General features: G+C 29.8%; 1 protein-coding gene across 1 annotated transcript in view; it reads left to right on the top strand.

Moving 5' to 3' along the window:
* LOC119689441 (mediator of RNA polymerase II transcription subunit 3) overlaps positions 1 to 23,847 on the top strand; it is a 35,826-nt gene extending 11,979 nt beyond the window's left edge. Inside the window, exons 2-5 of the mRNA XM_038104272.1 lie at positions 18,042 to 18,461; positions 19,768 to 19,968; positions 22,275 to 22,992; positions 23,078 to 23,847. Of these exons, the coding sequence (XP_037960200.1) occupies positions 18,042 to 18,461; positions 19,768 to 19,968; positions 22,275 to 22,992; positions 23,078 to 23,538 (1,800 nt within the window). The 3' untranslated portion in view covers positions 23,539 to 23,847. The remainder of the gene's footprint in view (positions 1 to 18,041; positions 18,462 to 19,767; positions 19,969 to 22,274; positions 22,993 to 23,077) is intronic.
* The last annotated feature ends 4,071 nt before the right edge of the window (positions 23,848 to 27,918 follow it).

The following is a 27,918-nucleotide window of genomic DNA, read 5'->3' as shown; positions in this document are numbered from 1 at the left end:
TAATCCTAAGTTATATTCTGTAGTTATTAAATTAATCGTCTTTACAGTTAAAATTTGTACACATGATAGCCATGATCGCTTCAAAATGGATAACCCTTTCCCACTATACTATTGTGGCTTTTGAAATACATGTTACTAAAGGTAACAATTCATCTTTATGATCTCATTCACTCTTCAGGGTTTTATTATTTATTTTCAGCGATTTTTCATTTTGTGAGTCTACAGTATACTTGTCAGTAAACTTTTCTTTATCTTTATCTTCAATATCATGATCGGTCATAAATTTTTTTTTTAATTTTTATATAATTATATTATAATAATAATATATATAATACTATATATAATATTTTATTCATGTCCTCCATAATTTTGACACCATACACCCACATTTATTGCAAAAAATAGTCAAAAATTAGACTGAGCGAATTTATCATGTAACTCGTAGTTGCGTATGAAACGGCGGATATATACCAGAAATCATAATCAAAAAATAAATGCCATGAGATCATGTACCAGATTATAATAAAAAAAATTGCCAACTTCATTCCAACATATGTCTGTCTTGTATTATCATTTTAAGTTCTCGTGCAGTTATAAAACACCCCATACATTTACGAGGAAACTGACACATAAAATTAAAAACAAAACAAAGTAAACCGCATCCGCTAGAGGGCAGCCCTCTTATTAAGAGAAATACAGTTTTATCTAAGTCCAACAAAAATTCATACAAGATATATGATATATGTGGTATGTATGCCATATATTTGGAAGATTTGTTTAAATATAGAAATTAATCGTTATTATAAGTATTGTAGTAAATAATTTAGACGTACGTTTTTTTTTATTATGAATAGTATGTTATTAATAAAATTATTTTTGTTTTTTTACATATTTTTGTCTATGATTATCTATATTTTTCTTTTCGTTTGCATTTTTTTTTTTGTATATTTTGTCTGCTATGCTTAGTTTTGATATACATATAATGGTCAGATTTAATTTTATGTTTTCTTATTATTTTTTCTTTATAGGACAATAATAAACGGAGGTGTCAGTATCAAATTTTTCATATTTACTTTTTACCGGTGATAAAAATTATGTTCAGTATGTGCTAATTTAAATTATGCTCGTATTTAATTAAAAAAGTTTCAGTTAAATTTTTTATAAAAGTCACTTATTATGAGTTGACAAGAAAACTCTACCGTTCTAAAAACAAATCCTTTCTTTTTTTTTGATGGACTTACATATGTTTATTATAGTATATTAAATATATGTTTTGGTTATTTTTCTTACTTTTGCAATATTTTTTTTTATTCAGTTAAATACATCAACTCGTGGGATGACCTCATCGCAACCGCCGGAGTAAATGCCTGTGATGGTTCTAGCTTGAAAAATTAATAGATACATACATATGTGTATAGCAAAAGTTTATATTTTTGTTATTATAAATTTTTGATTTTGGATAAGTAATACAAATATAGTTCCTACATATATGTGTCGGTTATAGTTACCTAATTGCGGTATGGTATATATACCATATATTGGTCATATATGACCAATTTGGAGATATTCAAATTATTACTAATATTTTTTCTAATAGCAAATACTATTTTTTCTAAATTCGAATTCTATAAAAATTTTTAAATACTTTTAAACAGGGATCGAAAATAATAGTTATTTCAAGTTGTCTAAATTGCACCAACTCTTTAATCCCTTTTTTAAGAAATCATAAAAACAAATACATTACATGCAAAACGCGTTTTATTTTTTGTTTTTAAAAATATCAGGCACGCCGTGTGAGTTATATTTTGTTTTCATAAAAAAAAGTAATTCTTGATTTTTATATTTTTAAAGCAAAAATAACAGTGTAAGAATTATTTATGCGTGGAAAAATAAAAGGCATATGATAATAATTACTTTTGACAAATATAATATAAAGCAAATTTAATTATTATTTTTTGAGTTTTGTTTTAAAATGCGAATTTCTTATCAATAATGGTTGATTTTTATTTTTTTAATGATAACTATTACAGTTCCTGCTTTTATATGTAATACCAATAATATTTATAATAAACATAATTTTATATATTATTACAACAATAATTACATATAATAATTTTTTTCTATATAACTACCGATTGTAAGCATTGATGACTGAACACCAACTACTTTTAATTATATTTTTTTAACATGTTTTAATCACTACAGAAATAATTATTTTTTTAAATTAAATAAATAATTTTAACAAATAATTGGTATAATATAATTTTTTTAAGTATTTATTATAATTAGTTTTCTCAATATATTTTATATAATTTTTGTTAATACAGTTTTTTTTAAATAAATTAAAAATGAAAAAATAGAATATTAAATAAATATTATATACATTTTTTTTAATACGTTTACTAAATAGTAAAAATTTCTCAATCATGTCTTAAACTGATATGGAATTCTATACGTTTGATTCTATACATGGTGTATGGATGGAAAAAAAACAAACCAGGTAACTAAACTTATATGACTTAAGCGATATGCAGTCGATTAAGAGAGCTAAAAACTTCAGAAGTCAAATCAGTTCATAAGCAATATAAAAGCTTAAGCTAACTTACAGGTGAAGGAATGACGAGAAATTGCAGTTTTATGTTTATTTGAATTATCTTTGAATTATAATTAATATTATTTTTATTTGTATTTTCTTTATAAATATTTTTTCTTTGTTTTGCTTGTTAAACTATACTTCATTTTTTTAGATTTGTTAATTTTTTTGCTCGAAATCAACACAAATTTTTCTTTCTAAAAGCCATCCTTTGTAGTAAAAGAACTTTTACATGTCGGTGAGCATAACAAGCTTCCCACTGTTCCAGTTACACTTCCGAATATATAAGTTGAAATTGGTTTTTTTTCCGGTAAGTGCAAAGTATCGAAAGACACAGTGTGAGACTTAAACCCACTAAAATCATCTCTTAGGAATGAATGAAGAAGATTTTTACAACAATATAGAAACTCCATTCCAGTATTCAGGGAAGGGAAATGTGAGCGAGAGGCTTAATACCTAGCATTCTAGATTCATCTAAAAGGGAGTTTCATTCTTCTAGCATAGTTTCCTAGTTTGCAGTGACCTTTAAGTGAACCTTACATAAGACTGGTATCTCTAGAGAGCATCTGAATAAAAATATTGGATTTCCTTTTAGTGGAAAGTGTGGCATACAGATGCCTGCATATCATTGAGTCCTTCCATCTTTTATTAAAAATTTTAGCACAGAAAGAACTCAGCAAAAATTTCCATGATGTCAATAAAATGCCCAGATAACTTAAGTGTTCTGAGTAAAGTCCGAAAACACCATTTCTGGGTAGCTCGCAATTGCCGAAAATGTCTCTAAAATACTAACTCACTTTAAACGTTAATTCGCGTTTGATCAAGGAAAGAAGAATAAGTAAATGAAACAGATATTGAGTAAAGTATTTTTTATCATCTGATCGGAATATATTTATGATATTTAAAATTTATATTAATTATTTCAAATTAAAAACGTTTTGTGATTAAAACAAAGTACAAGTAAAAATTTATAGAAAAAAATAAAAAAATTATTATGAAATATAAAATAGAAAACTCAAGTCAGCAAGTTAAAAAAATGGATCAAATAGTCGTAATGAAATCAAACTAAAAGTTTGGACAATTAATAAAATTAAATACACTGAAGAAAGTATTTGACGAATCCAAATATAGAAAGACTTCAGAGCAATATAATTATAGTCATATTAAGATGATAAAATAAATACTTTACATACAGTAAAAAGTCTTTAGGAGCAATATAATTCATGCTATGTCAGAAAGAAACTTAGTTGATTTTATAAATGGAACAATTCAAGAAATTAAGCACAAGGAGAGAGTATAACGAGTATAAGAAAAAGGCATAATTATTAAATTGAAAAAAGCAAATCGGTCCTTAAAACAAACGAAAAGAAAGAATATACCAGGACTGTTGCAATTAACATTACTTATAGAAATGTTCAACCTTCAACGATTTGTGGACCACAAACAATTAAAAATCATCACTAGAAGTCTGACAGAGTACTACTGTAAATTGAACTAACACCTCACAAAATAGAGAATTTACTCTAATGGAAGTTATAGGTTTTTGAAAGAAAATAAAGAGATTGCATGTTCTGGAAGGTTACTCGAAACTGATGTATAAACGAAAATAATATCTAGGCACCTTTTATCGGTTGAATAGTAAGACTGAGTAACATGGATTCAATACTGTAATTTGTCGAGTAGTTGGAGTGAAAGAAAAATTCCAAAATTTTTGGAATGATATAAATATGAACAATATAACACAAGCTTACAAATATATTAACTGAGGGAAGATTTCATAATACAATCTTAAAAATATTTGAACTTCTTAATAATTTATATGCAAAGAACATATTTATATATTATATGAATTTTGTTGATTGCTGTGTTGTTTTATGAATGTCAGTTTCCTAAATACGACTTCAGATTAAAGTCAAAATATTGATTTAAATATAGATTATTGTGAAATAATAATTAAAATTTTTCTTGTTGATTTTTATTTGTAACAATAGCTGAACATAATTGCCAGCACTTATAATAATAATTTTGGTCATAAAGTAATAAATATTTACAAATTCACAAATATATTATATTCAAAAACATATGATTTGAACAGTTTCAGAATTTTCAAATAGGATAATAAAAATTATCCGGGGCCTAACTAAGTTCTATGCATGTGAAAATGTAAATATATGTATTGCAAGAGCAGTCTTTCTGGTTTGTTCAGCTAATCAACCTGCTTCCGAGTAGCACATTTCAAGAAAAAATCAGAAAAAGCTAATACGTATAACTTTAATACATCTCATTCTGACTGACTTTGGTATAAATATGTTACACCCCATTTGCCAGCAAATATAGTTTTAACAAAATTAATTATATTTAAAAACGATTAAACAACTATCAAATTAAAAAATATTTTGCGTTTTGTGATTACTCTTTCTTTATGTATCCACCGATCTATTGTAAAGGTTCATAATAATTTACTTATCACTTTGGTACCATGAATCTCAACACTAGTCCCTTATAGTTAGAGAATTTTTTTTCATCTTACCTCCTAGTTTAGAATATAGCTTTAATATATGTATTATTAACTAATAACTTTCCAATCCATTCTTTTAGAGTTTAGAGTCATTAGAGTCAAAAAAAATTAAAAAAAAATTTTGAATTAATAATAGTTGTGTTTTTTTTTCACCATCATGCATGGTAAATTAATAAAACAGGGTTCGTGCTACGTGGAACCAGTACTGGAACCTTAACATTGGATCAAAGTTAAAGGCAATAATAACAGTAAAGTCGCTGCTGTTAACGAAACACGAGAATAGACGCATAGACTTCACTATCCAGACTTCCATCGACACAACTTCTGTAAGCCACAAAGACCATCTCAAAATTAATTTTTGTCTATTTCTAACATATATACAAACCATACAAAGTTGCTTTTCTATATATAAACTATACAAAGTTGCGTAGTATGGCTTTGATCTGTGCGAGGTAGTTTTAGTTTTTAGTTAGTTATTATTTTGTAACGCAAACGTTTTGTGATATCAATAAATTGAGAAAAAATTCAGTTCCGGATTATAATAAAAAAATGCATAAAATCGCGATACACATAATTCAAAATATGAACACATATATAAAATGTGTAATCCAAAAAATTTTATATACACAGGGACGACATAATCGATAACGACCCTTAATAAGAGCAACTAAAAATCAAAAAAAGGAAGAAAAAAATAAACAAAAATTTGAACTCGATAGAGAGTATACATATATTATATTGCAAGCAGCAATATTCCATTACGAGTTGCATCACTCGGACATACACTTATATGCAGATATTTCAAAATTAAAATATGGACGAAAAATATTTAATAATTAATATAAGTAAATACGTATTTATTTATAAACTATATAACAGCTTCAAAACCACAATAGACCTTGTAATAATAGTATAGGATATATTTTTAAAATCTTTCAATTCGTCTATTATCTTATACCAAATTATGAATTTTTTGATGCCAGATATATTAAGATCTCTTCTAACATCGTTAAAAATATTATATGTCCAGAAAATTTGTTTCGCTATAAAATCCAAACCGAATGATATCGTCCATACTGAACACATACAGACATGATGAACCAAACATCACATGATGCATTGACGTTTTGTAGATGTAAGATTCTTTCGGTAGTAACTCGTCGTCAACAATTGTGCTGGTTGACATATTCACAAAGTGAAAATTGATGTCGTTCACTGAAGAATATTAAATGTGAAATATACCTGCTACAGAATTTCTATTTTCGTTAAAAAAATCTATATTACGAAATGGCAAGAAGTAAAAATGTGATGTCTTAGAAAAAAGTCGTGTTTGACATATATCACTAAAATTGTATTACCGAATTAGCACCACAAAGTACTGTACTGTTTAGTATAGTATAATTTAATATTCTATCCCCCACCAAGCTCCAAAAAAACCTTTTATTATTAATTGATTTTATAAAAATTTCATCAAAATTGAATTCATGTTCGATAGAGCTATCTAAACTGCGCGAAAGTTGTTGAAATCAGTGGGTCTTTGTCTAGTCAAAAATAAAATAAGGACGTTGCTATGTATAAACTGTAAAAGGGATAAAAACTTAACAATAATGGTACATATAGGTGTTATGTCAAGCACAATATGATCGCAGCAGACAAGTCGTTCACTATATACGCTGATCTTAAGCGTATTATTCCTAGCATATGGAACCCGTAATATATTTAATGACTGATTGTGATCTCACCGACCACGTATATTATTTTATAATACAATATCCATAGGGTCTGAAGCTATAACGCAACCGACGTATAGGCGAAAGATAAAAAACGTATGTTAACTTACTATAAAAACAACATCGACGACATTTTATCGATTTACTGTAAGAAAAACCTTTGGCCACAAATAATAAGAATTCAAAGAAGAAACTGAAAGTGCTAATAAATAAATAAACAAATAACATTAATATAAGTGAATAGCAGCAATAGAAACTTGATTATATAGACCTTTGTTGAATACTGATACCGTTCTAAAACATATGTATTCATAATTGCAAATAACCAGAATCCATTTTATATGTATTGGGAGAATTTACTTCTATATATCTCTAAAATTAGAAGGTCACCACATTCAATGAAATATGACAGAATAATGAACCGGAAAAGGTATACCGATGATATCAACACTGGCTATCCACTAATTCTAAAAAACAATATATTCAAAACACAATATTATATTTTTATTTATTTTAAGTGCATTAAGTATACATGTTTTCTATTGCACTATCTTATAAACTAAGTTAAAAATCTAAGAAAAAAAAGCTATTTGGTACAATCCCAAACACAATTGTTAATTTTGGTTCAAATACGAAAGAAATGAACTCTGTGACATTTCATACTTACTAATTGTATCACCCTGTTTAAAGATTTCTCCTCACCTTCTTTTGATATCATGATTGCGGTAGTACCTATGGCTTTTGCTGTTTTTAAATGCATTATTATTGTTAGTATGGTGACCTTTCAGTCTATTAGCAATAATATATTTTCCTTTATTTGTATAAGCGTGTTATTTTTCTCTATTCTTTCTCTGAATTTTTACCAGTTTCTGTATCTTAAAATAATTTTCCTGCTTTTATCCACTAAGATTAACTTTGTGAATAAAATTATAATGAGATCGAGTTTTATGCTTTTATTTATGCAAACCTTAATAGTATGATTCAATTTCTCTAATAGAGTGTCTGTTAAATTTTGATTAACGCTAATAGAACCATACAGAAATGGTCAATTAACATTTATTTTTTTTAATTTATTTATTTTATTTTTGGTATTATTAAAATATTAAAACTCTTTACTGAGAATACTTAATTTAATAGATATATAACATACTTTTTATAAATTTGGACGAATGTTGTCCCTAACTTGAAGTCTAATTTTAATTTCAGACTCATTTCCTTCACTAGCCATAATTTTTTCTTTCAGAGTTGTAAAAAAACAGCATTAAGTCTGGTTCAGACAAATTGGAATCACTTTTAAAATATGTTAAATGCTTTTTTTAACATACATATGTTTTTTATTGTGTTATGTATAATACGATATATTAAAATTGTAAACACTACAATTTAATTAATTTAAATAAAAGAAAACAAAATAGAATAATTAGAAGAGCAATTTCCATTATTTCTATATTATATATTTAAATTAATTAATTTATTTATGTTTTCGAACTTATTAGTAAATGAAATGTTCATATGATTTTAACGAATGACTGCAATATATTCTATTTTGCAACATATTTCTATTAAAAATTCACAATAGACTGGTTTTTGAATTTGGCTGCACTAAAACTTAAGACTTCAAATTTTTTGCGAGTAAAACCTAACTCTGAAGATTTTAAGAGTACTATGGTTGCTTCACATGTTCTATTCTATTCGTAAGTTGCGAGTATTTTTTTTTTTTTGGCTCTAAAAAAAAATTACGGCTATTGTTATTTTCTGACTTAGATTCTGTATTATCCTGGATGCTATCCACCAGATGCGTTCACTTATGATGATGTGGAAAGCAAATGATCTTTATTATTCATTTGTTCCTCAAAATTCGAATATTTATTCCACTATTTTGATGAATCTTATTAAGTCGTTTATGTCTGTCAAATGATCGGTTGTTTTAAGTTGATTTTCTATATCTTTTGATGGTATAGATTTTGAAATTATTGCCGTTGTTGTTGGAGCCCGCTTCACAGTTCGAAGGCCTTATCTGCATTTCAACAAATAATGATTTTGTCAACGAATACGGGATATGCAGTAAATTTAAAATTAAACGGCATCTGGTACAATGTGGAATACAATTACAGAATAAAGTGAAACGTAAATTATAAAAAGTATAGTCAATGTCATTTTTTAATAAGATAAGGTGCAAAACCAGTCACAAATGAAAAAGTCCTAAAATTAAAAAAAAATTTTTGATGCAAAACCAGTCACAAATGAAAAAGTCCTAAAATTAAAAAAAATAATAAAAAACAGAAGTCATCAGCAAGAGGGTAAAACAACATTTCGTTAGAAACAGATAGAGAATAGAATTATTCGAACAGGTAAAGCATCAATTTGCTCGAACAGTTAAAACATCGAATTGCTCGAAAAGTTAGAGCATCGAATTGCTCGAACAGTTATAGCATCGAATTGCTCGAACACATAAAGCATTTAATTGCTCGAACAATTGGGGCATAGAATTGCTCGAAGAGTTAGAGCATAGATATGCTCGAACAGTTAAAGCATCGAATTGCTCGAATAGTTAGAACATCAAGTTAATCGTGCCGCAATAAAAATAAAGGAAAACGCAACAATCAAATGAATTTTGGAAACTGTTTTATATCAGCTTAAACAATTTCATTGCATTTCTTTGTGCACAAAGTATTTGGTGATCGGATTGAACTTGTGTTGTTTGTGTTTACATGTTGACTTGGGTTGTGTGTGTTCAATTAACTTATTCTAAGTTCACTAAACCTACGACAACTAATATAGCTTTAATGCTTGAGCTACTCGGAGATATTTGAGATACTTTCAAATATTTGAGCTACTCGAACGGCAAATTAGTCTCATTTTATTTTGGTTTTGTTTTCAACAAACACAACATTATATAAAACTTTAAAAATTTTAGTGACACGGTCACCGTGCTCAAGCTGAAATCAACCATACTTCAGACAACTTATGTTCACTAACTTTTATAAATAAACACTAAAACTAAACACTAATAATCACCGTTCTATTGCTGTTCAATCTACAACAACTTATCATTCTTCCTTTATTTTATATACTTATATGGTACTATAAATTAAATCATCATTATATATATGTTAAGTTAAGAGCTGTGTTATAGTACGTGGACTGATAATTATCTGATTTCAAAGCATATTGAGTAGTAACTCACGCTCACACTTCCATGGCAAAATTTAATGAATTACGGTACGAATTGTTTACTCATATACCATATTCTCCAGATTTGGCCCCCAGTGACTATTACCTGTTTCCAAACTTGAAAAGATGGCTCCAGGGAAAGAGATTTGCATCAACTGATGAATTTGAATTGGAAACTTAGGTATAGTTTGGAGGACTTGATAAATCATATCAATTAAATGGTACCCAACTGTTGAAAGATTTTCGGATTCAGTATGTCGAGCTAAAATACGATTATATTAAAGCATCATATATATAGGTATATATATATATGTATATATATATATATGTATATATATATATATATATGTATATATAATAGGTATATTTGGATTTTTCCTGATGAAGACAAAAGCTAATTTGCCTAAATACGTATAGAAATATACAAAAAAATAAATAACGTTCGAAATAAAAGTTTATATTTTTAAAAAAAATAAAACCGACTTTAACATAAAATGTAACTTTCCAAAAAGAGATACGTTTTTATTACTTAGGCCGGGTATTTATCAATCCACCTAGTATGTACTTAGAAAACAAATTAAAAAAATTGAAATTAACTTATTAAAAAATTATGTTTTGTTATGTTAGTAACATTAACTTTGACTGGCAGAGAGAGAACTCTTTTTAGACTTTTAAAATCGTTGCTAACTTTGTGGTTTTGACGTTGGACATCTATGAACATATACATAGGTATGTCCATATTTGACCAAATATTAAAATGCTCAAAGCTGCATATAGTATTTGAAGCATTACGTACCACGCAAGTTGTACTTCCTTTTTTTGGTTTGTTAACAAGTTTTTTCAGCTTATATTTTTTTTTTATTTTTGGAAAATTTATTTTTAAAAACATATCTCAAAGAAACCTACATCACAACTTTTCTTCACAATGTTTTTGAACTAGTCAGATAGTAAAAATGGATGTCGTATACAGACTTTCGTCCCCCACTGTATTTATTCCTCATGTATCTAGCGGAGTGGCAAACGTTGTTTTGCTGTGCCGACAATGAAGAAAAACATCTTATGCTGCAAAGGAGCAGAAAAAATTGCGCAACTTAAAAAGGCACAGCAAGAAGAAAGTAACTTTGAACTGATGAAAACCAACACAAAATGGGCACGTCTCATACCGGTGAATTGACTTGTAACGCATATACTACAGCGCATAATAAGGCACAACATAACGTAAGCAGCAATTGAGCCCAGGCAGACACCCGTCTACATACATACGATTACCCGTCGATGCTGTGCGAGGCTATATTTTGGTATGTACATTTAAGAGTGACGATACCAACAACAGCATTTACGTTGATAATAGCAAACAAATCAAAAACAAAGACTGCAGCGATGATGATGAGGTTTTGTTTTATGGAAACTTTCTCAACCCACGTTTTCCACTTCCATTTACAATGTTTACTTTTGCATATTCTAGACCTCTTAGTGAGGGCACTACTCGCATTCGCAAAACCCCACAATAATACAGCAGTTAAAGTAAGCGATTCGTTTTCTTTTTCTTAGTTTGGTTGGATGTGCTCGAATTTCTAATTTTATATTCGGCGCACATCGTTCTAAGCTTCTGCATACTTGCCGAACTCTTGAGTACTAAAAGCGAAAGTAATGGTGTATCCGTGTGCGAATGAATTCCGATATTGATTTTCTGTTGACTAGGAGGCTATTATACTGAATAAAAATACAAACTGTAATAGACAGACGTAATATACGAATGCACAAAGCAAGAAATATATAGAAATCAATTATATTCGAGTACAAATGTATTTCATCCAAATACAAAAACTATCTTATCCTTTGTTTTGAAACTAAAATAGTTAAGGATAAAACAGAAAAAATTACAACACAAAGTAAATCTGTCTACAGAAGAAAGCTTAAACTTGACTGTAACACAAAACTGGCATGGAAATGGAGCAATGCTTGGTACAGACAAAGTCAAAACCGTTGTCAACTACTGCAATGCTACCTAAAACGCTACTTATAGAACCAATAAAAGGCAGTAAGAAGAAGCGTATAAACCCTGTTAGAATCTGTGATAGAAAGAATACGAAAAGAAGAAATACTAATGAACTTCGAAAGGAAAATAGAGTAAAGAAAACAAATGAAAAAATATACAAAGTCTAGAGAACCACACTTTTTTATAAATTTTTCTTCAAGTTCAACTCAACCAACACAAATGCTATGCTCGGTAAATATTTGCAGTAGTAGTTGGTATTGAGTGACTAAGCCATTTCTAAGATATCCTGGCCAGCAAAAACCGAGAATAATAGTAAAAAAATCTTTGAGTCGATTTTGGAATTACTAACGAATAATGGATTTTACACCTACAGTCAAGAATAGCATATGTTGATATTGGAGTCACAAAGCCATTTATATATAAATAATTTCAAAGTTCTGTACGTTTAAGGAAAAAAATAATATTATTTTTTCTAAACGGATCCATAAAATAAAATAGGTTTGCCAGTATATTTTGAGCAGTCTTTGTGAGTGTCATACTCGAACCGATTAAGAGCTCTTCTCTGGACTGGAGTTCTGGAGTTTGTTCACAAAGCTTTAAAGAGCTTTGTGTAATTAATAGCGATAGGTACAATAGGATTGTTCTGGACACAGTACCGGCTGTTGCACGATTTTACGACAATAGTTAAAAAAACATGTTTTGAACGCGATGAAATGGAGCGAGGTGGAAGTCACCTCAATTAGCTAAAAAAAATTTTTGGTCTCAAATTTTTCGTAATTTGGGTTTGAAGATATTGGAATATTTGCAAATATTAAGCTAATTTTTTTCTAGCAGATGTTTAAGCATTTGTTCAGGTGCCCGAATGGTTAAGGCTGAATTTGAATAATCCTAGATGGTAACGCAACAGATGTTGCAGTGTCTTTTACTTCGGCGAGGCAGACACGATCTACAGGTGCTGTTGGAGCAAGGGCTTTTTCTTGATTGACAATCAAAATTTTTACTATTATAAATTTAAATATTACTGTTTTATTGCATTTGTGTTTTCATGTTGCTGAAGGAACTACTGCAGAGTAAAAGAGTATCTCTTAGTTGTCATCATATGTAGTCTTTTTTATATTCGTGTAAACAGAAATCCAAATTTGATATAACATAGAAATACAATTATTTATTAATTATTGATATCTTTAAAGGCCTATTGTCTCCGCAATAAGTCAACAGATTTATTGTATGGGAAATATTTTTGATAGAAATTTTAAGATTAAGGTGTAAAGTATGTGTAAAGTAAGGTAAGTAAAAAAAAGCGTTTTAATATAACGGTCATAACATTCATTCATAAACATTTATTGTTTATTGTGTTGCCTTTAAATTTGTTTGTGAAGGCAAGCAACATTAACCGTTATATCCATTATAGATCCGTTTTATATTTCTGTTAAAATCACTTAATTTTCCAAATAAAGTGAGAAGAGTACTTAATATAGCAGTAAGAGTTTACAAGAAAAAAGTTTTTCGTAAGTTGGTCCTTTTAAAGTTTACGACGACTACCGCATTCAAATGAACCACGAGCGATATAGGCTACGACTACAACATTGATATAATTTAAGGAATTAATATCTAGCGGCTTCATTGCCTTAGTCATGTCGTGCGAATAAATGTCACTTCCCAGTCAAAAAAATATTTAAAGCAGTAGTATTTGGAGGAAGACGTAGAGATAGATCGTGGCTCCAGTAATGTAATCAATTTAAGGGAGCACTAGCGGGACTTGATGTACCAGGCTGGAGAAGGCGCTTACACAGGGGAGTCGCCTGAAGAAACAATCCGAAACCCGGTTACGGATTGTTATAGCCAAAATAGAAAGTAAGTGAGGAATCTAAATCATGAAATCTCAAAATCTATCATGGAAAATGTTTCTAGGAATAAAAAGTACAATTACTATGAATACTCCTTTCAGAATTTTCAAACCATTGAAGTAATAAACACATGACTACAAATTTGGTATTATAAAAACTGTTTCTACAAAAAAATATTTCGAACTTGCCTTATTTACAGATTCTCTTTTGCTTATTTCTGTTATATTTTTTTTTTTGTAAACTAGTCGGTCGAACAAAAGAAAGTTCATATTCTTCAATAGATATTAAAGAAAGAAAGTATGAATACCACAAAAAACACATCTCACCTGGCCTTAATTAGACAAAATTCATACCAATCATCAGCTTCAAGTACATCGAATCTAATTCAGTACTACGAAATCAGTACTGACAGCCAACTGGGTATTCAAAGATTTATTTTAGTCATTAACGACTTTTGTCGAATTGTGGTTCTATGATTGATGAGAAAACTGTAAGCCACCTCATGTGTCAGTATCCATCTTTCAGGACAATTTCTATACAATTTGCCGTAAAATGTAATGCATATAAAAATCGGCTTATATAGAAGATATATCCTAATTGAAACTGATTCGGCAGTAGTATGTAGATAAACTATGTAGAAAAATATTTCATAAAATTTATGTTCAAAGAAATAAAAGTAATTAATTTTTTTTTGATATTATTTAACTGCAATATTTCGAATAGTACACCGATTAGTATATATTCTTAGTGAAACATTTTCTGAAGCATATTGTCTATCACTACCTAGGAATTGGAATTGTAACAGTTTTGTGAAAGCATACTTTTTTAAACAAGTATTTTTCAAAAATCAGGAAATAAATATACTTTTGAAATTCTAAATTCATATCCCCAAAATAGTATTTTTCAAAGTTATACCATATTTAAAATTTTTATAATATACGCAAAAAATAAAGCTTTTACTGTTTAGGTATTTTAATAGAGCACATTATAGAGCACTGTAACAAGAATTCTTTTAAAACTGAAGCTAAAAATTTAAAAAAGTTTTATGTAAACTTTTTTTTAAGTCTTGTCGTTTAGGTCCATCTTGACGAAAACCCTTAAAGCTTTGTGCTGAAATACCCTTCGAAAATTATCTATCAAGATTTCAATAATGATGTTAATCGCACCTATTGGCAAACTTCAAACAATGTAATGATATACGAAAAATAAATATTAATAATTTAATATTAGCTCACATTCACCAATGAAGCCCATTGGTCTTTAAGTTCTTAAAAATTATAAAAATTATATGATATACGATAGTAGCCATTATACATGATGACATTATTATGCATTATGCTTTTTTCATTAGCATGATAACAAATACTTGAAATTTTTAATAAAGTAAAAGTCATGTTCAGGTTTGAAAGAAAAAATTATAGTTTCAAAAAAGTAGTTGCAAGATATTAGACCCTTGTACCAATCAATCCAAACCGCACAGTTTGTCAAGTAAATACAATTTTTCTACAGGCAGAATTTGCTGAATAGAGTTGTATGTAAAATCAACACCACCATTTTCGATTTTTAATTAAGAAGAAATTGCAGTCTTATTTGTTTGAGGCTATCATATACCGTATTCAAAAAAAAAAAAACTTAGCTCTAATAGTAAAGTTATTATAGGCATACTCTAATATTATGCATATAACAGGTTCCTCAGTGCGTATGAGTGCTGCAGAAATTGTATTAATCGAATTACGAAAGATATTGAAATAAATCGCAAACACAACTATAAGAATTTCTTGTGACATATATGTAAGCTATTTTCTTATACTGACGTGACTTTAAAGAATAAAAACCGTACGATAAAACGTTTATTTATATATTTATGAACATACCAAATCTCCGGTAGTCTTGTGGTTAATCTTTATACCCTTTACCCAACAAAAGGTATACCTATTAGGTTTATCAAAATTTTTGTAACGCATTGAAGGAAACGTCGTACATCCCATGAAGTAAATATATAGTCTAAATAAGCTCGACAAGTACATAAGAGAGAATACACAAAATTATGTTCGTATTGCTTCAGATTTAGATATAACGGATATATAAACTGTCGAATCAGACAAGAGTTTTCGTCTGAAAAATTTTTATTTTTAAATATATCCACTTCAACTTTAAAACTCTAGCATAATTTTTAAAATATAACCTCATTTGTTGGATTTGCTGAAATCGAACCATAAAGCTGCCATATAAATTGAAGAAAGGCATCACATTTTTCTATTTTTGATACAAATATTCAAATAAAATTTGGTGCAGAATGTACCTTTTATGATACAAGGATCACTAATTATATTTTGAGCCTAATAATGAAAAAATACGCACTTGTCGTTGAAAATTGCTTTATTGTTTCTCGAAGTATTCTCCTTTATGATTAATACAGATACACTCGGCATGCGTTCGAACCATTTGTCAAAGCATTTTTCCCAATCTTCTTCATGGTTTTAGACACATCCAAAACATGGTTTTTAAATGCAACAATGGTTTCTGCTTCTTCAGCCGACAAAAATTACCAATTTATTCTTGCTGTTGACATTCGTGAACAAGAAGAAATCAGTGGGTGCCAAATCAGGACTGTACGGCAGATGAGATGATCCGTCAATTCGATTTTTTGAGTGTTCAAACTGTTGAAAAGGTTGTTAGACGAGATGTGTGAACACTCGCATTGTCTTGATGGAGATAGAGAATTTTCCGACGGCGCTTGTTTGTTTTCCGTATTTCACTGAAGACTTCCGGTAAACAAATGGTCCAAATGACCTTTTTACATTCCTGTAATGGTGTTGTTGCCCCATGAACAGTTTTTCTGAAAAAACAAGCAATTATTTTTTTTGTAATGTTTTGAGCATGAACAACTTTTATTGGATTTGGTTAATCTTGAAACACACACACAGTTGACTGCTGTTTATGTTCCGGCTCATACGCATATATATATATATTCATCACCTGTTATAATCTTATATACGTCTATATACAATCCAACGAGAACAAACCTTTCTCACGGCTAAATAATTGTGCTATATTTTATATACGAGTATGTTTGTGGAACTAATGCCTAGAGTTCCTTCAATCTCAATCTCACAGTATGTCGCGTGATGATTATCAGTTTACATTATCAGTTTTTGCACAGCATCAATGTTTTCTAGCACAACAACTGATTTCAAACGACCTTCACGAATATGAACTTCGTCAGTAAGTGAACTGCGACCACGATTAGAATCATTGTACGAGTACCACCATTTCACAGTCGCAAAGGACGGTGCTTTATCCCCAAATGTAGAAGTAAGTTTATCGATGCGCTCTTCTCCTGATACTCGCAATCAACGTGGAATGTCGTAATTAATCATCGTAAACATATTCAAAATATGAATAGTGATCCTCGTATGACAGAATACACAAAGTTTTAACATATCAATTCAATTTTAAATATAGTTGTCATATAAACTGAACAATTGTTTTTAATTGAAAATTCTTTCTTATTATCTAAAATATATACTTTAAATATATAACTTTTTTAATTTAACGAAATAATCAAAAAACCATCAACACCAAAAGCACCTTCAACTTTAATAGTTAATGGTATATTAGCAGCTCTAATTAGCATTCTTTTTTATTATATTATATATTTGTTATTATGCATTATATACATATATGTTATCATATAAATGGGATCTTAATGTAGATTCAAAATTGTCTATAAAATGCATCATCACTTTCTTTCTTTTAAATTTATTTTTTTTCTTCATATTTTCTTTGATTCACGTCAATAAATGTGACTATATACTACATTCTTCTTGAGTTAAGTCAGAAGAAGAGAATATGAGCTATCATATAATAATATTAGGCAACTTGCAGGAAGGTGACAAAAGATGTTGAACGATAATGAACAATATATATAAAATTTATTCACAATATTTATTAACTATAAACAAATCATCTTGCATATTTATAATTCTCACGACAAGTCATAAAAACACTGATTATTGACTTCTGTTGACTTCTCACGTTCTATTCTGTTCTTCACACAATATTTATTGGGCATTATTTACACAAATAAAGTTCAATTTTATTATTATTATATTTTATTGATTTAATTCTATTGAAAGTATAAGACTAAGAGTTTTCTATATTATTTTTTTTTTTTCAGGAAACTTTACCGGCACCAATAGCTACTGAATCGTCGGTTGGCAGTGACAGCAATGCAGATACCGACCCTTATGCTGGTCTAATGAAAGACGCTGATAAACTTAAGCTTATGTTACTTGCTTGGAATTATCAGAACTCAAATGCAGTACGAAATGGTACTGAAGGTCCTGACTTAGGCGTTGTTGGTGGACTATGGGCGCAGTATCAAAATGCTTTAGCACAAAATGCGGCAGCAAGTGGCAAAATAGATACTTCATTGTCACCAGTACCTCGAACTGATATGAATTCACCAATGGAAGGACAAGACGAAACAAATTCATCTGGGCAAAAAGAAGAAGATGAAGGATCTGAAGATGATTCTGATGATAAACTAGACGAAAAACTAGCCACACATGATCCAGAACGACTGAAAGCATTTAATGTGAGTAAAGAAATAATTATTCAAAACAAAAAAAATAGATGAAAAAATCAATTTTACTATTGAATTACCATACATGCTTCCAAGTCGGTCAGTTTCGACTTTAATATATATAGAGTATTAAGTAGATACTTCGTTGACATTTTTCAGATCTTTGTAGTTGTGAATGAGAGAGATTACAGCAAATAGTCGATTATACAATAGAAGTGCTGTACATGATGGAGGAGGTTGTCTTATCCTTTTCTAGACGTGCATTTGAGCTTTGGTCTGTGTAATTTATACAAAAAGCTATTGCTGAAATTCTAAGTATGTATTATATATCATTCTTAATGTTCAAACACTGTCACTCAAGTCAAAAAAAAAAAATTGACAGTCATTTAAGTACATTAAAGTTACTTTTTTAAAAAAAGAGATCTCTTCAAAATGAAATTATTGTTGCAAAATTTTCAAAATTTCTGAGAACTTTATGGAAGTAGTAAACTAAATTGGAAAGTCACATTTCATTTTTTCACACCTTGTCCCTTTCTTTTTTTCAAAGAAAAACGTATGTTACTTCCATATTAAATACAAACAGTCAATTTGCTATGAAACCTTTTGGGCTGCAATAAAAGTCGCAGTTGTCCAAGTTCTATAAGATTATTAATTCAACCTAGCCCTACACACATGCAGTAGCTTTTTTTAATACCAAAGACAAAACTACTACATTATATTGGTAATGGGTATTAATGGGCGTATGAAATTAAACGAATTCTAAGCAATGGGTTTTCGGTATCAAAACCAAGGTCATTCCTTGACAGAAAAAACAATGTCGCACTGAAGAAACTGGAATCCTTTTTCAGTATCAACAGAGAAATAGGCGGGTGAAATAAATCTATTCAAAAATTTTAAATCAAAACATCTCTACTATCTTAGAAATAAAGCAGCTTTGATTTCTGCTTTCGAAGCCTCTTTTATACCATCATTAATTATATGGTACCGTTCCGCAATTTGTTTTCCTGTAGAATAAGACCAAACAATTCTCCCAAGCAGACTAGTTTCAGAACAGTAAACTCGGCAGGACGTCTTCAGAAAAATTAAAGAACTTAGAGATTAATCGATTCATATAATTTAGACTGAATTTTGATTCTGTTAAAATGCAATACATTGGCTACATAAGTAACAATTTTTGAAACAATGATTTAGAAATTTAAAGTAATAGTTGGCATCACTCCACGTGTACTTTAATAGAGATAGCATATACACATTTGCTGATAAAATACAAAATTCATAATATAATAAAGTTTTATATGTTTTTCTATTTTTTTTATAGATGTTTGTACGCTTATTTGTTGATGAAAATCTAGATCGCATCGTTCCAATTTCAAAGCAACCAAAAGAAAAAATTCAAGCAATTATTGACTCCTGTGCCAGGCAGTTTCCAGAATTCAGTGACCGCTCCCGAAAACGTATACGAACGTACTTGAAATCATGCCGAAGAAACAAAAAGACTCGAGATGGTTGGGACAATACAGTAAGTTATAAAAATACCAATGATCTAAATGATCAAAATGACTATATTTTTTTCACAATAGACGAATACATCATAAATAATTTTTAATAACATGTAGCCATACATACATACTACTATACAGTTTAATTTATAAATTAATTAGAATAAATATTTTAAATCTACTACATTTATATGGCAGTTTAAACCCTTAATTATGAATTAAAGAACTACCACTGCTATGGCTACAGGGGATCTAAATTCCAGCTCAAATATCAACTTTCCTTTACTGGTTTTTGAAAAGTTTGTATTCACCACACTATCTAAATATAGACTTAAAAAAATATAAGATTATTTCATTTACTTGAAAATAATCTCCCATCTTCTTTTAATATTGACTATAATTCCATTGATTGCCTACCTTACAATATATTTTTTATGAAACTATATTTTTAATATGTTAATAGTTTGTTTATATTTACTGTTTTTTGATTTATTTTTTTTTATTGCACTACTTTTTTTTGCACTTTTATTTTTATTATTATTTTAAATATTTAACAGTACCATTTTATTTTATTTCATTTTTTTTTCGCGACCATCTCTATGTCAATTTATCAATTTACCAACTTTATACACTTCTTTTGTCACAACTCATAATAAAAATAATTATTTTTATTATTTTATGTTAATAAAACTACAATATTTTCTTGATAAGCGTCTCTTCCACTCCTTTATATTAGTTCCCGTAGATCCTATGAGAAGCAAAGAGCCATTTTTTTTTTGTGGATTTGTTTGTAATCAGATAGTTTCAGGTGAGGAGACATTTGGTCCACTTCAACTAAGTTCGGTGCTGGGATTGCCAGCCGAGCCTTTCACTGCTTTTAACCACAAATATATTATACATATATATGTCTACTATCAACATCAAAATTTGCAAAGATTTTGAAAATCCTAATTATAACGTTTCTAAATAAATGAATAAATATTTTTTTATTTATTATGTATGGATTATTTGGCATATGGAAGTTTTATAATCTTATTTACCCTAATTTTCCGTTTGTTAAAAGTTGAACGGGAATTTAATAGTAATGTAACAGTCAATTGTCTAAATTGTAATAAAAATTTATTTTATATGTCTATATATATGTAAATATATATATATATAAATAAATTTTCTGTGTTGTAATAATTCAGTCCTTAGTTCGAAAAGACTTATTCACACAGACATAACTGAGTCACCGAAGACTGAGTACAGCATACATAAAAGAAGAGCCAAAATACCATTGCAATAAAATATTTTTTGGACTTATTTCTCTCAATATTACTCTGTCTTGAATTTAAATAAAATCTTGAATCAGTAACAGAATATGTCGTGCAATTATAGAATTAGCAAAACATACTATATTTTCTTTCTCTCCTGATTTTTATACACTCTGTTGATATTGTGTCATCGAAACTTGAAGCAATATAATAAACACAATAAGGGGTATTCACGATTCTCCGGTAGAATCGTCCACTTGCTACCCAAGTGCCATAGAAACAGTTAAAAACGGCAACAATCAAATAATTTACTAATTTAATAATTTAATTTAATTTAAATAATTTAATAATTTAAATAATTTAATAGGCTACCACTGTAGCCTATTACGCGATTACCGAGCTTGTTACTCAAGCTCGCGAATGCTCTATATATTTTTTTGTTTATACTATTATTTCAATGCATGGTCATATATGTATATTTTTTTAATTGTAAATATATATATATTTTTCTATCAATTTCAAAGCGAATTTACTTGCTTAATAATAGAATTATTGTTTTGGAACACATTTTTGTTCCATCGTCGAGGTACTATATATTATATAGTACAATAACCAAGTTATTTTAAATCTCTGGTATTATTAGTACTACCAAAGATCTTTGGTTCTTATATTGTATTATCCATTTTAAAGCAAATTAGATAGCTTAATAATAGAATCACTGCTTTATAACAGATTTTGATTTCATCATCGAGGTACAATATATTATATAGCGCATTAACCAAGTTGTTTTAAATCTCTGGTATCCTTAGTACTACCAAAGATCTTTGATTCTTATATTGTGTTATTGCTCATTTAGTAATTTTTTCATTTTTCTTTAGTCCATTGTCCAATACCGACCACTTAAAGGACATGAGGGCATTTTAAAAGTTGCCCTTCTTGTACATGCTTAAACTGATCCGAGAATTATAGACGATCTCTTTCCTATACACAAAATTAAATTGAAATATATTATAATTTAAACAAAAAAATTTTTATACTACGCCTACATACAGCTTAAATTTTCATTTTAGACCCGTCCTACACCTGCACATCTCACATCCGTGCAAGCTGAACAAATTTTGGCAATTGCTTGTGAGAACGAATCAATGAACGCCAAACGTATGCGCATAGGTCTAGAACCCATTACACATGCAATACCAGCCCCAGGTTCAGTAGTGGCGGCTGCTGCAGCCGCTGTTGCTGCCACAAGTTCAGTAACTACAGTAGGTGGTAGTAATTCGACAATGACATCAGTTCAAATGCCAACTGAGGGACTTACTTCAGTTACAGCAACAACTGTACCATTTGCTACTAGCACTAGTTTCGCACGTTCTACAACAAATTCAGAAACAGCTGACCCATTGTCTCTGACGCCGGCTGTTGCTGTGGCGGCCGCAGCAGCTGCTGCAGCTGCCGCTTCATCCAATGCAAGTGGCAGCATAAACTCAGCACGCAGTTCACCACTAGCACTCAGTTCGAATGCAAGTATCGGGGGAAGCACAACAAGTTTAGATATAAAACCCTTGACAAGTGCATTGGCCAATGGAAATACAATAGCCAACGGTATTGCTGCAGCTTCCACAGCAGCTGGTTTAGCTGGACTACCAGCTACAAGTCCACTTTATAGGTCATCGGATTTTGCGTCGCCTTCAGCAGCGGTGCCATTTGTGGCAGCTGCAGCTGCAGCTGTGGCTGGACGTTCAACAACTTACCCCAACTATTTTCCAAGTGTGACCGGATTAGGCAATGGTAAATTAATTTGTCTAAATGTTTTCTTTTTTTTACTAATACTTATGTCCAATGAATTTTAAAGCAACTACTATAAACCTTTCAGCTACACCTACTGATCTCTCAATGAAGAACACGTCTACCAACATATCCTCCAACTCATTTATTAATGTTTCCGGCAACTGTAACAATAATTTACCCACAAATACAGCTTCTGCGTTGAGCAATATCTCAACCAACATTAATAACAATAACACTTTGGTTACCGCCACACAACTGCAACAAATTCAACAACAACAACAGCAGCAGCAGCAGCAGCAACAACAACAACAGCAGCAGCAACAGCAACAACAGCAACTCCAAGCGGGACAGCAGGGTATAGCCACAGCTTCATTGGGGGCTCAAATTGATACGGCTGCAGTGCGCGCACCCCCACTACTAACGCACAAGCTGAGTCCCAATGAAATAACCGCAGCACGTCAAGTGATTTCTGCCTATCGCGAGAGCGCAGCATTTTTGTTGCGCACCGCCGATCAAGTCGAACAATTACTCATACAGCAACAGTAAGTCGCTGGCCATATTGCCAGTTAGTAGAATTAATTTGTGAAATTATGGTTAAAATATGGTAAATTTACTAATATTCGTAAGGTGATTTTGTGTTTTAATTAAAATTTTATGTATTTTTTCTCTTATACATTATACATACTCGCACACATGACAACACATAAACGTTACAGAGTAACAGAACTACACGATGTAAACAAAGCCATAGTTATTTACTACGGATCCTGTGTTTAACACACAGGCTGTTCCTATTTCAATTAATATAAATAATCTAATTAAATTAGTCAAAAACGAATAAAAATAAATTAAAATAATTCAAATGCCAAAAATCTAACAAAAATAGTCACAGTCGTTAAAATTGCAACTTAATGTTTTTAATGCTACAAATTATACGTTATTATAGAGGGTGATCAATTGGCCACCCACAGATAAGATACCATTCTAATAGCAAAAATTCATAACCTAAAGTAATTAATCCACTTAACTTCAACACTCAACTTACAATAAATGTTATTTGAAAATAAACGTTGGTAATCTAGCAGATACAAAACTTGAACTACATGAAATCATTTTCAAGATCTATGCAGACACAAATTTTTGTTTAGATGGATGGATATAACAATTCAAAATATAATTTTTAGTCGAAATTCGAAGTCGAAGTGAAAAAAAATCCTCAAATACTTTAATTAAATACGCAAATACACATGAAAAGCTTTCGAGAACAGTTAAATTACAAAAATAAAACTTCTTATGGGTAAAAAAAATATTAGAAAGACGATCCACTAATTTGAAAAATGTCTCAAAACATCAGGAATTTATCAATATTTATGTAACGACATCCCACAGATATTCCGCATTTCTACTACTGTTTTGGTGACCACCCTTAAGTCTATTCCGAGTCCACGGTTCCAGTCATTACTGCTTCCATTCACTGCTTATTTGTCTATTCCACTTTAAGACATCTTGTAAGCTGCACATTTGTCGTACATCTTCGTTATTTATCATTACTTTGGCACTAGATTAAACTATACAGATATAGCATAAGATGCTCATTTTGGTTGCACTATTGCATCTTGCCGCTATTTGGATATTGACATTAGTTTCGATGTGCACATACTAGGTCTGTTCCACGAGCTACTTGTAGTAAAACTCAAGTAAAACACAAATAAATCACAAACTGAGAGCGTAACAGAAATAAATTAAAAAGTGAGAGCGTAACACAAATAAAGTACCAAATTACGCTCTTTACACAGATTTTCAAGGAACAGCTTTGTGTAAAATCTGATGAAAACACCAGTGCCGCGCAAATAAATAATACAAAAATTTAAATTCAAACCGAAACAACTGATTCATACATCACACAAATTTTACTGGAAATAAAATGTACGAGTAAAGTCTGTATAGCATTTTCAAATTTCGACAGGGATGTTACCCTCTCTCAGATGCTCACTTTTACTCAAAAATTTACTGGTGGAACGCACTGTTACATACAGTGTTACTCAAAGTGACTACGAGTAGCTTGTGGAACAGACCAATTAATGTTTGACCTTATACTTATGTGTGTTGTACCAGATAACATCCCTTAATTATACAGATATAATAATATCCGAATAATACTAATATTTCGTGTATCCACACTTTGGTTTAAGCGCATTAAATAGGTGAGAAATATGCAAGACTAAAAAAAGTTCTATACTTTCAAAAGCTTCAAAATGCAAAGTATATTTAGGCCGTGTGCGAGTTTGAGTAAATTGATGGTAAATTAAAGAAAATAATAAATTATGTCGATATGGCAGCGAATGTTGGTAATACCTAGAATTTCGAGTAGGGTAAATTAAATAAAAATTAGTTAAATTAGGTGTTAACATTGTGTAAATTTTATAAGATGTTTAATAAATAAACAAATAAATTTGAAAACTTTTAACCAAAAATAATAAATAAGTACTTTACCTCAATTTAATCGAACTTGCACACGGCCTTAGTTAAATATTTGCCAAACCCATACACAACTACACAACTAATTTTTTAAATAAAATTAAAGAACATAAAATATAATACTGAATTCACATATGAAACGTTGGCATCCCTTGGTTGATTACCACATTCGTTTGTGATGTGAACAGACATTTTTGCAAACTGATTATGGAAATGGTGTGTTCTCACTCAAAGTAATTTACAAATGTTATTGAGATGTGCACATCCCACCTGCATTCAACGCAATTGCACTTAAGCGTAGACATCCCTAACGTATTTACTTACGAAAAGTAAAAATAAATAGAGTGTACCAGGGTTTAGATAGCAAATTACTTACAATTTCCAAAAAAAAATTTTTAACTCGAAAACTCCATAAGTCGAATCTTTTCTTTGTAAAATGGTACTTCGAGTTATGGAAGTATGATTGTATTTTAAAATTTTTAATTAAATACGGTTAAATCACCAAAATATTCTCAACGAAATTAATTGTATGCCAAATTAGCTACTTACTTGGCTAGATTGTAAGGCTTATACTGCCCAAACCATTACTCCCTTTGTGCCCCAAAAATTACTCATCCACAGTAGATGATTCATGTGGCCGATAACAAGTCCTCAACTTGTTATTTACCATCTTAAATACATTCCTAATTCTTGCGGTCTTGTTGTTTCAATGCCGAGCTTCATCGGTAAAGCGCCATCTAACCCAAAACTACACTTATTATATATTTTTCTATTAAACGTTGTAAAAGTTTTTTAAAAATTTGTTGTTCAATTTCAATAATTATAACTTATATAAATATATATGTAATACGTATATTCGTAGATAATGTGAGAGAAATGTAAATAATAAAATCGAAATCGGTTCGAAATAGTATTGCGCACCAGAGAGAGATGTTGGTAAGTGATAAAGAAAAAGATTTCCCTCAAGCACAAAGAACCCTCTAGCGAGAGTTAAACTGTGTCAAAACCGATTTAAACAAGTTTTATGTGTTTTAACGAAAAGTGCTGTTAAGATCAGATAATCGAATTTAATTTTTTTTACGTTAGAAAAACTTAACGAAATAAACAATGCTATCGACAATATGTGAAAAAAATTTCAAACTTCTAACCAGCGTAAAATCTGTGTTCTCCGCTATAGATAGATATATAGATAAAATAATGGATTTAATCATGCCCTTTTGATTAAAATTAGTGTTAGGTGACTTATAATGTTTAAAAGGTATGTGGAGATTTTGAATATATTTTTTACAGCTAAGCTAAGTTTTATCATACAAAATATGTATGAGAAAACAACGAAACAGTGTTTTATTATTTTTTTTAATTATATATTTTCTTGAAGTGAAGTTTGAAGTGGCTTTACAGACAACACTAATGATCTTTGTAAAAAATTTCGGATAACACTGTATAAATTGCAAGTACAAAAGATATAAATTGGTTGTCATGCAAGACTAAAATATGATTTTTAGATACGTGGTTTCTACGGTATATATAAGTTGACAGAGGAGACAAATTCCTGAAACTCTAGATAAAGAACTTCACCCTTTTATAATATAAAGCAGATGTGAAAATGCAAATATCACTGGAAAGCTTACTGGAAATAACTGAAATTTCAGTGGATACTGTCGTTGAATCCAGCGAGTTGGGCGTGTTAGACCCGACTGACTGTAGTCAGGGTATGGGCCAATGCTATATATGCTACTCAAATAAACAAAGAAGAAATACACACAAAATTTGTATCAATTATTAACACTCCATATATAAGAAAACTGTGAGCTCCACAAAATCTTCGAAGTAAAGAATTTTAAATTAAATATTGTTTACGTCTTCTCTTAAGTATACAAGAAATGTTTGTATAAACAGTTGTCGTCTGGGCAGGGAATTCAATACCGGATAAATTGACATATTTTTATAAAAATGTATCGAAATACAAAAAAATGTGATTATTTTTTTTTTATTTTCCAGATCTTTTCAGAAATTAGTTTAGTGAGTAGAAAGTGCATTAGTCCAAATGATTTGATCAAACACGTAGGTATTGATATTTTGAGGGTTTACTTAATATATGCCGTCCATGTGCCTCGATAAACTGTTCAAATGCTTTCAACCTCGGACTAACCGAATAGTTTGACAATGCATCAATAATGGGTTAGGAATGCATTATCTATTTTTTTACATTGAAACATTATAGTATAAGTTTAAGTAATCATGTTTGCTTTCTCTTTGAGTACACTTTTAATTACAATTTGTTTCCAAATATTCTCACACACATTACTCCTTCTTTGAACAGGATCGGTTTTCGGTATTCCATAGAATGCTATAACATCGGTTGTCATAATCATCGGTCTTTACGCTTATGTTTAAAAAACGATTGTGCCCAGACGAATTATTTTTGATTTGGCAATGCAACTTTAT

This window comes from Teleopsis dalmanni, chromosome X (assembly GCF_002237135.1).
Source record: "Teleopsis dalmanni isolate 2A chromosome X, ASM223713v2, whole genome shotgun sequence".
NCBI classification, from domain to species: Eukaryota; Metazoa; Arthropoda; class Insecta; order Diptera; family Diopsidae; genus Teleopsis; species Teleopsis dalmanni.
The sequence above is the reverse complement of the archived record's forward strand: the minus strand, read 5'-3'. Positions and strand labels throughout refer to the sequence as shown.